The sequence below is a fragment of the Asterias amurensis genome, chromosome 10 (genome assembly GCF_032118995.1).
Source record: "Asterias amurensis chromosome 10, ASM3211899v1".
NCBI lineage: Eukaryota > Metazoa > Echinodermata > Asteroidea > Forcipulatida > Asteriidae > Asterias > Asterias amurensis.
Genome location: NC_092657.1, coordinates 19,702,385 through 19,716,027, shown reverse-complemented (window position 1 = coordinate 19,716,027; position 13,643 = coordinate 19,702,385). Strand labels below are relative to the sequence as shown.

The 13,643-nt window shown below is 36.7% G+C and overlaps 1 protein-coding gene across 5 annotated transcripts in view; it reads right to left on the bottom strand.

Annotated features, from left to right (window-relative positions):
- Positions 1-12,462, bottom strand: part of LOC139942582 (uncharacterized) — a 154,376-nt gene extending 141,914 nt beyond the window's left edge. For 4 of the 5 annotated variants that reach the window (XM_071939439.1, XM_071939442.1, XM_071939441.1 and 1 more), the window contains exon 1: positions 11,268-12,462. In XM_071939439.1, the coding sequence (XP_071795540.1) occupies positions 11,268-11,781 (514 nt within the window). In that variant the 5' untranslated portion in view covers positions 11,782-12,462. The remainder of the gene's footprint in view (positions 1-11,267) is intronic. The other variant, XM_071939444.1, reaches the window with a different exon arrangement.
- Positions 12,463-13,643: the final 1,181 nt, after the last annotated feature.

The window sequence follows — 13,643 nt, the reverse complement described above, 5'->3', positions numbered from 1 at the left end:
TAGAGCGCCGGTGAGGAAAGGTATGGGAGATTGCTGGCTGTACAGAGTACAAGAGTAAAAGCTACGTTTAGAAGTAGGGTAGTAGTATGAGAGCTAGTGCCACCATGCAACACACCACACACATGTGCCGCCAGTCTCTCAACTCGAGAGCACTTGTCGTATATTCCCTTGTCAACTCGACCCCAGCGGAACTGCGCCACACTAGCACAAGTAGCGAAAGCTGTAGCTCAACATGTCTCCCACGACTATTATTGGCGGGTCCAGCTGTACAGACGACGTGCAGAATGTAGGACCACGTTCATTCAAATGCCTCGTAAATGGGGGTATACACCGTGCCTAAAACCTTAATAATCAACAATCATCAGTATAATCAACTGATCTGAAATAAGCCGACGTTTCATGTTTTATTAAAGCAGAAAATCATACGGAAAATATGCTGGTTGCTGTGAACGATTTTGAAAAAGTTGAAGTCCATTCCGTAGGCCTACGTATTACACATTTGACATTGGAGCATCGAACAATGTATGACCAAATATAGGGCAACCTCTTCCTACTCTTAGTTTAATATGTACAACCCTTTTCGGAAAACTATCCCAACATATTCTTACATTGTTTTAAACATCATTAAGAGTACATTTGGATAATGAACGACGTTCACAAATATTCAATTTATTTTTTACATTCCTGTGGAGACATCTTGTGTTCTTTTCCTGTCAATGAATTGAAATACTTGTACACCGGTAGACACCGTTCATGCTGAATTAATTTTTGTCTCCTGATACGAAAAACAATTTAGTGACATTGTTTTACCTATTTTCTCAAAATCTACAGCAGCCCATTCAGTAATATTATAAGGGAATTGCTTTCTACTATGTTTTGTGTCCTAACAAAAAGTACCACAACCATTTAGAAACGTATCCCATAGACTATGTATAAAACAATTATTTTTGAGACTTTATACTCTCCATATATGGAGGCAATTTTTTGGCTCCATTTTCTCCTTCGTTCTAGGTCTTCATAAGTGAGGGAATATGCAATTTGTCTTACATTTGTCTTAGTGTATAAAGTAGAAAAATTTCAACCACAACAGGAAATGCTGCCAAAGTCTTTATCAAGTCCCATGTCTAAGATAAGATAAAAAACATCCTCATGGAAAAACTGAACGTACTATTATTCACTATAGGCCAGTACAGATGGTTTAACTTCCTTTATTTGTTTATTTATTTTGTTTATCTATCAGTTTATTGTAATAGTCTTAAAGGCAGTACACACTATTGGTAATTGCTCAAAATATTTATTAGCATAAAATATTACTTGGTGACGAGTAATGGGGAGAGGTTGATGACATAAAACATTGTGAGAATCGGCTCCCTCAGAAGTGACATAGTTTCGAGAAAGAAGTAAATTTCCACGAATTTGATTTCGAGACCTCGGATTTAGAATCTGATGTCTCGAAATCAACCATCTAAAAGTACACAACTCTGTGTGACAAGGGTTGTTTATTCTTTCATTATTATCTTACAACTTTGATGACCGATTGAGCTCATATTTTCAAAGGTTTGTTATTTTATGCATAATTATGTTGAGATACATCAACAGAGAAGACTGGTCTTTGAAAATTAGTGTCCAGTGTATTTAATGATACATGTATGTTTATGATGTTTACAGTTTTTCATTTGAACGGCAGAAACAAATCAAACAGTGAACAAAACCACGAAAAGGTAATGGTTGCACAGGTCGATATTGTCGATACCACGAAAATACAATGAATTTGAAAAGCTTTAAACCTCTAATCAACCGTCTTTCAATTTCATGCTATTTATTTTTTACATTAATACTTTTATCTTCATCCCAGTGACTTCAAACGGTTCAAGTTATGAGATCATAGAGCAACTCACACTCTGGTTAATAATTAATGAGTTTTAATAACCCTGTCCATTTAATTATCATGACTCGGAGATAGTATACAACAATACGATGTCTTTCATTTTACATACCGTTCGAGATGTTTTCATAAAATAGTCAACATGCATGGAGCGCGACATGTTTTGTTTTGATGAACTGCGAGCAGTGAAGCGTGGTAAAGTCGGAGCTGAGCATAAAGAACGAAACAGTAATCATCATAAACGTGTAGGCCTACAGTGAAGTTGTCTGCTGCATATGGTATGGCCGCTCGCTAAAATATGCAGGTTGGCTGGCCTGTGCACAAACTTCAAACTCTTTTCATGTTTTTAAAGGCAGTGGGCACTAATGGTAATTACTCAAAATAATTATTCGCATAAAACCTTAATTTGTGACGAATAGTGGGGAGAGGTTGATGGTATAAAACATTGCGAGAAATGGATCCCTTTGAAGTGAAATAGATTTCGAGAAATAAGTAATTTTCTACGAATTTGATTTCGAGACCTCAGATTTAGAATTTCAGGTCTCGACATCAACCATCTAAACGGTGTTTTTTCTTTCATTATTATCTCGCAACCTCGACGAGCAATTGAGCTCAAATTTTCACAGGTTTGTTATTTTTTGCATAATGTTGAGATACACCAAGTGAGAACACTGGTTTTTGACAATTACCAATAGTGTCCGGTGTCTTTAAATCTTGATGATGAATAGTACATGAATGAAATGTAAAAACATGACATCCGAAGACTAAATATTAAGTTTACAAATAGTGACATCAAAACAAGTGATAAATTAAATAATTTAGATTTAAAACATTAGGCCTTTATTAATTTGAAAAATGAAAATAAAGTGGAAGACAAGAATTAAAAAAGAAATGAGCTATTCAACGAATTATGCACAATTAGTGGAGGCTGCATTTAAATAGCTCATTATATACAAGGAATGGCTGACTGTTTATATTGGGACGATTATCTGGTTCTTTTGCTAGCATACTTATGCAGGGTATCAACCTTACATGTGGTACATGTGTTGGTTTATTTGGCTGGTAGCCTTATTCCCAGTTATGGTAAGCATAGATATTGTGGTGCTACTCATTGTGCGGTCCTTTGGATTGACTTTAACCCCCCCCCCCATTGAGAATGAACAGTTTCAGAGTCGATTTTGAGTGTAATAGTTTTTACGCCATTTAAATTTTGATTGTAATGGTTTACTCAGATGTTCAACTAATTAATTTTACAGTACGATCTCCCTCTCCGTTTTTCTGTGTAAGATTTAGGTAATTTTAAACACTATGTAATGTTTAACTCCAAATTTTTAACTATGTAACTGCTTTTTTATGTTCATGTATTTCTGCTGCTGGCAGCGAATTGAACAGTTTTTTAATAAACCATTCAATGAATGCATGAATTAAACATCTCTACAATTCTAGGCTCAGTTTTGCCAAAAGAATGGGCATTAATTTTGAAAATGACCGACCAAGCAAGAGTAAATTACAACAACTCAATGTCCCCTTGCGCAGTGTGTTACTGCTTATATACTTTGTTGCGCTTACTGAATAAGTGTGGACAGTAGGGGTCAATTTTTATAAAAGTATTCAAAATATGCGTGCAAAGCAATGCATAGCACCGACACAGTTACGCCCAGACGTTAGTACTTTGGCGGGTCATCCGTTTTTGGTTACCAACCAATGTTCGTACGAAGCACATAATTGTACTAATCACATGCAATTGGTTCCCGTGCCTAGCTTTCAATCCCTAGAAAAAAATGTAAATTGAAAATATAATGAATGAGTTAGTTTTCTTGGAGTGTCTGGAACTGGTTTTCTTGGAAATAATTCGAGTGACAATGCCCAGTAGATCTACTTGTTAAAAGCACAAATCGTAGCTACCAAGCACGACATAATTATGCTTACCAGAATACGGTTTCCAACAAAAATACAATCTCACATGTAGTATATGCGGCTGGTATCCTGGCTAAGCAGAATTATTTTAAGCGCAGGAAAGTGGGCACAATTATAATGTCTTTGACTTATTGCTGTACTTTACATATCAATGGACTATTTTTTACAAAGATGTGGGTATCAAGTGATACAGATCTGTATTATGTGAGGATTTGCGAAGGTCGGTAATGCACACTGCCCAATCATGTCAAAAGCGCATCCCCCTTTCTTCGCCGACCTCATGTTAAAGATGAACCTATAATTAAAATTATTACGGTCTATGAACTGATGATTATGTCTCGCTCTGCTGATCGTGGAACTGAATGTACGGTTGCTATCACAAGCTTGATGTTCCATCTATCACACAATGGTTATTTATAACAACGGAGCTTTAAAGGCAGTATACACTATTGGTAATATTGTCAAAGACTATCTTCACAGTTGGTATATCTCAACATATGCATAAAATAACAAACCTGTGAAAATTTGAGCTCAATCGGTCGTCGAAGTTGCGAGATAATAATGAGAAAGAAAAAACACCCTTGTCACACGAAGTTGTGTGGTTTCTTGTGCTTGATTTCGAGACCTCAAATTCTAAACTTGAGGTCTCGAAATCAAATTCGTGGAAAAAATTACTTCTTTCTCGAAAACTACGTCACTTCAGAGGGAGCTGTTTCTCGCAATGTTTTAAACTATCAACCTCTCCCCATTACTCGTAATCAAGAAGGGTTTTATTATGATAAATTATTTTGAGTAATTACCAATAGTGTCCACTGCCTTTAAAAATAGTGGTTTTTTTTAATGAGCAGCTAATGAGTTGTTCTGACTTATGTTTTCCTGTGCAACAAACACGAGGAGTCATTTGAACGTTACGTTTAGGTTTATACTATTATTTTACTTTTCATTGGGTCTAACATAAATTAGCTATCTAAACATAAATTGAGCGGTTTAAAACAGGCATTTCGTTATGCGCCAAATCAATCTAGAGAGATGTTAAAGGCGATGTGACATCTAAGAATTCCCACAACAGTAGCATAGACATTATGCTAGTGTTCCAAATGTAATAATAACGTGTAACAAAATAGACACAGAGTCAGGCGTGTCAATGTGTGATGTAATAATCTAAATAACACCTCAAGAAAAGCCAAAGTCTTTCTACGAATTCCAACAGTAGATAGCCTTTACGTACATGCAAGTGTTCCAAATGTAGCAGTGTAACAAAATAGACAAAGAGTCAAGTTTTACATTGTGTGATGTAATAATATATATTTAATAATACATGACACCTCAAGAAAAGCCAAGACCTTTCCACGAATTCTCAAAAAAATAGTCTTAATATGTAGTAATCCAAAATGTAACAATTACATGTAACAAAATACACAGAGAATCAGGTGTGAAATTGTGTGATGTAATAATCTATTATTTATGAAATAACACTCCATGAAAAAGCCAAACTCGTTATTGCTAAGTAAGTTTGTGTACTTATTGGGGGTTTTTGACACGCAAAGCCAAAATGCATTTCTCCGTAACAAGTGTATTTATATGTGCATGATTTTGTAAAAATAACACAGTAGCAATTATATTAATACTATTCTATTTTAAAACACCTCATGGAATACGTTTTTATTTCTTCGAATCCCACAAAAAAGATAGCTTGTATTAAATAAAACATACAAGTGTTAAAAATAATAACAATATCATGTAATAAACACACAATGAGCCAGGTGTAACGTTGTCCGATGTAATAATCTCTATTATACTATTTTCTTTCCGCGACTTCCCGAATAAGGATTAAATAATATCCAATCCATAGAAGTGAAACAGCACATGTATCAACCGCCTTGGTCAGTCAATTCTAAAAAAGATAAAGGCTATTCCAGGCCCGAAGGCTATTATCCGGTTTTATTATTTGCATGTTATAAGGACGCGTGGGCTATACCGCTCGCTGAAACAAAATAAAAACATAGCATGCGAAGTGGAGCAAGCAGTTGGCGCTACAGCGGCCCTTGATTGTCAACGATATTAGATTAATAATAAAAAAGGAGCAGCGGTTCAACTACGGTAAACGCCAGCGTTTAGGGCCTGTGCAAAGATTGAAGTGGATTACGCAGGTCTTAATGGCATTATATTTCATCCGTCGCAATTATTTTTTTCTTCTTCTTTAGCAAGGAGTCGCACTCCATAATGTACCACCCACTTAGGTTGAAATAAAACAATATATTTGATGATGATCAGGCACTTATGTAAGTTGTTTATTGTATAGAATCGAATGAGTATTATATTATTTTATATATTATTTCAATTGACTTTTACTATAGGTTTTCTCGGTCAATTTCGGAAAAAGAGCAGCCAATTTAACCACCAAGCTATTCTATTTCGCGCAAAATCGAATGCTACTCAAAAGGGTCATTCGATTTCGTTTTGGGATTAGTCAAATGTAATGTTGCGTCATTCGAATTTACAAAATAATCATTCAATTTAACAATTCATCAAAGCAGCAATCAAATTCGCAGACGCTTCTTGGGGCGTGTGTGTCACGAAAAAGAATGACGCTACGCTAAATTGAACAGAGTGCTTTTAAAGGAATTTGACTCGACTCAAAACGAAATTGAATGGCCGAATTCTGAATTTGAAACGCAGTAACAACTGGAAAAGCAAAACAGCTTTAATCCGAACGCATGAAAATTAAATTGACTGCTCATTTGCCGAATTTGACCGAGAAAACCTATACTATGACAATACGTTTTTCAAGTGATTGCTTTTCTCGTTTTGTTTGGTAAACATTTCAAATGATTGTTACTTTAAATTTAGAGTGTGTGTTTTTACTTAGTTTTCTGTCTTGGATGTTGTTCTAAATTTGATCATTGTTTAATTGATCTATATTTAATCGCTGTTTGTTTATCTTGAATATTTCTTGTATTTAATAATGATTTCATGGTTTAAATCAATTTATGTAATTCCTGTCATCAGTTAGTATCTCCAGTGTATTTATTTTCCCATATTTTCATGTGTTTGATGACAAAAAAAACAATAAATATTAATGATAATATACAATAGAGTTGTTCAAACAGTCTTACCAAATATGCGTCTATTGATCAGAAACAATGTTGTCGATTGCGTTCACCTTGTTCTTAATTTCTAAATTAAAAACAAATACATGATATGCCAGTCAATCATTGACTTTTGTTTGTTTCGTTATTGAAAATGATAGCTGTCAAAAACATGCACGCCACCCGCTTAAATCACAATATATTTTTTTTTAAAGGGTCAATGGGTTTACGGCCCTTTTCGAAACAACGGCTTCGGCTTTGGATTCAGCTTCAGGCCCCGTCCTCTCATCTGAAACCCTGAGCGTGTATACGCAAAGCACATGCAATTGTTAAAACAACCGCGGGGCCAAGCTAGCCTGAGCCAAATCCAGTCGTTTCGAAAAGGCCCTATGTTGATGCTTTAAAAAGGGAAATTTCATTTCATTTTATGGTTTAAGTTTTCCTCTTTGTTTCAATGACAGTCAGAGCTGATAATTATATGTTTTCGCACCAGCTTTTTTATTTTTTATTTTATTTTCAAAGCGTTCTTACGGCATTAAAACCTTGTGTTAATGTAAGAGACCACAGTCTCATCTTGGTGTATCTCAACTATGCATAAATATTTTTTGACAATTTTGAACCAAATTGGTCATCGAAGTTGTCTGATTTTCCTTTTCGTTAACTAACATTGTCTGCCATTGTGTAGAACCAAGTTCGACACCCTTAAATTAGCCTAAGTTCCGTAGCTATAGTGTGGCCCTTTAAAGGTTATGTTTCATATTATTTAAAATTGTCAGCGGCTGACAGGCCTAATAGCTCCAGACAATCTTCACTATATCTACGACTTTAATTGTCCCCAGCGTGTTTTTATTAATAACTATCTTCAATGTACCAGCAAAAGTGCACTCATTAAAAAACATGTACCAAGGTTGATGTGCAGAATTAGACAGGGTCGAGTTGACCAAAACACTTCAGTTAATGCTTTACTGCCTGGTTATCTCTCATGCAAACATTAAAACTGCAGAAATAAAACATTGCCGGCAAAATTTATGGGTTTGGTAAAACAAAGAATATTTTACCGGTACTAGTATGTGGACGAAACGGCGAACTGACATTTGTAAAAAAAATAAAATAAAAATAAAAACCCAAAACACGAAATTATTTACAAGAAAACAAGGATAAAAAAAGAAAGAAAAAAAAAACACCATCAAACCGTGTAAGACATGCTCTATGTGTCTTTTGGATACCCTGTTTTTTGACACCATGTTCCATCTGTCATTTTCACGTAATGTATTGTAGGGAACAGAACAATTTTGACCCCAGTTTTTTAAATTTCTAGCAAATTTTTACATCCTTTTACCAATTTTTCCCTAAAACCTTGCATCTAACTAGCAAGAGTTCAAATTTCACACGAGTGTGTTCGACTCTTTAGGCGTATAATAATACGAACAAGCCATTTTAGTTAGGCTTCCTACATGCAATGATATTTTAAAATGAAACCTATTACGTTTTAAAAAGAGCTAGTATTATGTATCTCGCTCTTCCTCTAGCTTTCTAAAATAATGACATGTATTTTTGTTTTATTGGCTGGTAGCCTGCTAAAGGTCTACTGCGGTAAGAGCAACAACCCTTCCAATGTAAACCAATGGTTTATATATTTTACATAAGCGCCCATTGCTTCGGTGTACAAGTAATATTATTACTCCATGTAAAATAAATGCATGTCAGAAAAGGCCACGGCGGTTGTGCACCGTTGATTAATTATGTGACTGTTTGCAGTTGTCATCATAGAACAGCCGCGCGGCCACAATTTGGAGCTTCTGCTTGGCATGTTCAAAAGTGATAGGCCTATAGCGGGGTTCGAACGAGTGTAAAGGAAAGAGGGATCAAGGTTGAAGATGGACGTTGAAATGTTGACCGAATGACCTAGTGACTTATTGGGGTCTGTAAACATAATCGATTTCGGGATAAGTTTAACCACCCCCGGATTAATAGAAGCTAGTGAAATTGTATACTTTATGCCTGAAGGTAAATACAGGTTTGCAAAAGATGAAAGTAAACGAACGTCGTTTTTAAAGACACTGGACACTATTGGTAATTGTCACAGACCATCAGTCTTCCCACTTGGTGTATCTCAACATAAGCATAATACAACAAACCTGTGAAAACTTGAGCTCAATTGGTAGTCGAAGTTGCGAGATAATAATGAAGAAAAAACACCCTTGTCACACGAGGTTGTGTGCTTTCCGATGCTCGATTTCGAGACCTCAAATTCTGAATAATTACGAGGTCTCGAAATCAAATTCATGGAAAATTATTTTGTTCTCGAAAATTACATTACTTCAGAGGGAGCCGTTTCTCACAATGTTTATACTATCAACCTCTCTCCATTACTCGTTACCAAGAAAGGTTTTATGCTTATAATTATTTTGAGTACTTACCAATAGTGTCCACTGCCTTTTGAGTGCAATATCTTCGGCAGAAAATTATGAAGTCATGGTCGAGATCTTTTAGACTTTAGTTTGTGTAACCAACCAAGTACAATGTGTTAATGCAGAAAACTGTAATTTTCCCCCACTACTTTTACCCGACTCACACAGAAGATGAAGTACAAATGTTTACATGTTTTTTATTTCCACTTTTTTTCCTGACTCACACGTAACAGAGTAAGCACTAATGTTCACATATTTTTTGTTTCATGGGTAATGTTTATAGAAATCATGAACATTAGCTGTCTCTGTGCCTGCATGTTCAGGCAGCTCCATCAAACTAATGTCTGGTCGTTTAAAAATTTCTTTTGAATAATAATGTCTCTTAGGATAGCATCAATTCTCTCTAAACATTAAAGATGCTACGTCAGATTTTTGGCCGATTTGACCCCAAAATTTTGATTTAAAATTCAATAGGTATTTTGATGGAGGTCGAGAAAGTTACAAGCTTTCATTTGAGCCATTGCTCGAAAAAGTCCACCAATTATTAGTAGCAGTGAAATAAAGTGCTCAAAATTAGTTTTGGCCGGGATCCCGACAATATATCACGTAACCAACTCTTATGTGTTTTATAAGAAACGTTTTGAATTTTGTCATGGTTCCTGACCATATAAAAGTAAAAGTTAAGCTTTTTTTTGTTAGAGCGGGTGATACTCTTTGAAATATCCGTTCACTCAAAAAAATCTATTGTTTAATGTTTGGGGCCAAAAATCTGACATAGCATCTTTAAATAGTCGAGTTGTATGGCTCTTTAAAAAGAGTGGTGGTTTTTAGAGGGGTTTAACTCAAGGACAGAGTGAAAAATCACTCAAAAAGATGAAAACTTCAATGTAAAAGAGTGGAAGACCACTCGAAAAAGAGTTGTCCCTCATATGGATCAGAGAGTGCTTTTTCATTCTTTTGCATTTAGAGATAATATCAGTATATCAGCATCATAAAATATATGAAACTTGTTGACAACAATTCGTTTCATAATCGTTTTAAATTGCATCTCTGAGGTCCTTGATGATACAATACGGCATGTCCAGATGATATTTATTGCGACCCCTTTATTATGATTTTAATTTGTATTGTTCTGTATTCACGCGGGGAGCTAGTATCAAAACCTTATAAATTATTCTAGACATTATTGACGTAGGATATGCTGCATATTTCAAAAGGTTTCGTTCGCATTCGGTCGCGAAATTACATTATTATTATAATAAAGTGTTTAAATATTTGCATTTAAAATCTCGTTCCTCGAGAAACGTGACTGCAGTAACGATTCACAGATTCAATTTTTGGGGAGTGAAAGTGAAAACTAATACCTTTTTACATGACTACGTAAATGGCAACGACATTCCATAATTTATTCGGTATTGGAACAAAGTGACCAGGGCCCAATTTCATAGAGCTGCTAAGCACGAAAATTTGCTTAGCATGAAATTTCTTTCTTGATAACAACAGGATTACCAACCAAATGTCCATGTGATTTTCAGGATTTAAGCAAACAACAGCTGATTACTAGTAACAAGCAATATGCAACAAACAGAAATTTTGTTGGTAATCCTGTTTTTATCTAGAGCTTCTTAAAAAGCAGAAAAGGTAACATGTAGGGGAGGCCTACAATCTGCAACTGAACCTACTTGATTTCGCTTAGCACAAAATTGTTAAGCATAATTATCTGCTTGTTTAAAGTTGTTTAGCCTATGTAGCTCTAAAAATGACCGTGCTCATTTCTGCTATGCAGACAATTCTTTAGTAATATATTATTAATGCTGCTTAGGGGTTGAACAGCTGTATGAGATGAGCCCTGCTTTTCTGTCAATTTTTGTTTTTTTAATGAAGGATGTCAGTCACGACTGTTGTTAGAGGGAGTTGGTATTGTTTAGTTTACACTATGAAAATTAGAGATGAAAATAAACTTACCGAAAAAGGAGCGTAGTCGAATACACCGGATGAATCTATTGATGCAGCGATATTTAGCCAGGTCTTTCATTATTCCATTGGCGCCAAGTCCAGGCTTTGCAAAAACTATAAAATCCAAGGGCAAAACGGAGTAAAAATCCAGAAGAAATGTCGTCTTCAGGTAGTGTCGCTGTATATGTCGTCTGTCGGTGATCAGAATCCCATCCTTCATGTAACCGCGGAAGAACCGTAGAAAAATGTCGACAATGACGAAGGCATCTCCGACGTAGGCAAGAACCCAGAGCGCGATCAGTTTAGAGTCCAATGCGACCATGAAGAGGTCCAGACTGAAACCCAAGATGGCGCTGACGATGACCAGGGTGTCCCAGATTTGCATCCTTGTGGTGTGTGGGGAGATGAACCACTTCTGGGGCTGGTCGTCGTCGAGAGACGGCGAGGCCCGTAGCCCGGTTCTCTCACTCGCCATTGTCTCCTCTACCTCCAAAGTAACTGATTCTGACGGGGTTCCAGACATCGCGATTTGAGTCTCAGTCAATCAGGGAAAACTTTTACCCCCAAAAAGGAAGATGACGCAAGTATCAAACACTGTTTTTCTAGTACTGCTGTGTGCCGTGCTAAATCATCTCCAATCGCAACTTGAGGTCGTTACTGATGACAGGAGAAAGAAAGGCCGATGCGACCGTACATTCCATTGCTTTCAATCCCAGCGTTGATGAGTGCACTTGCTGTATACATTCTCAACAGAGGCCTATGGACTTTCCACGCATTTAAAAACAACACTAAAAAGTAGTACAGAATCGAACTAGCGATGTTGAAGAAACTGTTCGTGACGCCACGTTTTTTAAATATACGCGCTGAATACTTCGTATTTGGATTCGAAGCGCCACGCGTTCAATCTTCGCCAATGACACAAGTGCGCGTACACGCTTGTAGATCCCCAATACGCGTGGCTCAGCCTGTACATTTAAAACCAACAGAAAAAAAACCCCAAACGAATCTTGTTGTCTCTCGATACGTTTAACGTCCCCCTTTGAATGAGGCGAAGACGACGGGATGACTAGGCGATCATCAGGCAGCAGTCATTCCACATACTGGGTTTATTCACTCACTGCAGCTAAGTGCTGTTCCATCCACAAGCCCTAAATTCTGCTGCCTCTCTCCTCTCGTCGCGCTTCGATCGCCAAAACCCTGACTGGGAAAAACCGTCTATAGCTTATACAAAACATCGCATATCCCACATACAGCCTCGGGTATACTACCTTTGCGCTGTGCAGCTCTGGCGCAAATTGCTCAAATGCCACACGAAGCGCATACACACAGCGAGAGGCTGCCTGCCTGCACACAACGAAAGAATAGAGTAAAAAAAAAAATCCTAAAATTCCGGGCAATGGTGGAACATCCCTGTAGGGGTGTCCAAGACAGCAACTCCCTGAGGGGATCAATATGAATGGAATTTGTAATGGAATTGATGAAACATTTTCCTCGTTGGCTTTAATGCGATCAGTCAAAGCCCAGAGAGTCCGCAGGAGCGATGGGGGGAAAGAAGGAAAACAAAATATCCCGTAGCTTCGAATAGACCGTCGAGTCTTGTTCTGGAATGGCAGTCGCAAGCAAGGCGATCCAATTTCAGCATTTCTGCTGTTTTTTCCCCCCTTCTTTGAGGAGTGACAAACGGGGTCTAAATAATCTCATTGAAGGGATTTTCATTTCTAAACTGCGGGGGTAGTTCTTTATTATTTTCGCTGAACCTCTCCTGCGTATAAAAATAGCTCAGAAATCCACGGATAATTCTTTTTCTGAGAGAAATATTTTGCAGTTGATCAAAATAAACAGTCATGTAAATTGGTTTCATGTTATAAAACCCCGTACACTCAAAAAAATACTGGCATGTTGATTTAAAATACTGAAAGTCTGAAAATGGTGGACCTTTCCAGACATACATAAACGATTAGCATTTACATTTTCAATGACAAATTCTTTAAGTTTAAAGACCTATACACTTTTTCTCTAAGCAGTCATTTACTGAAATATTTCGAAAATTCAGCCTGACCAAAATATCCTTAATGTGAAGCTTCCTTCGAACACAGATGATTTATCGAGTGCGCTCGTTTAAAGGGGTGGTTTCGAGAAAGAATGTTTATTTATTTATAAAAACACATTTTAAAAATGCACACTATTGGCCTATGTGGCAACAATAACCGTTATCAATTTAACTGCACCCAAGGACATTTCCCCCCTCGTTCGTCCCCTTACAATTTCATTTCAAGTAAATTTTATGGTCTGATATTAATTTTTACCTAAGGAACACACTGTACACAACGTGTTTGGGGCTGTCCCTATATTGCCATTGCGTACTTAAAAAAAAAAATCGTATTG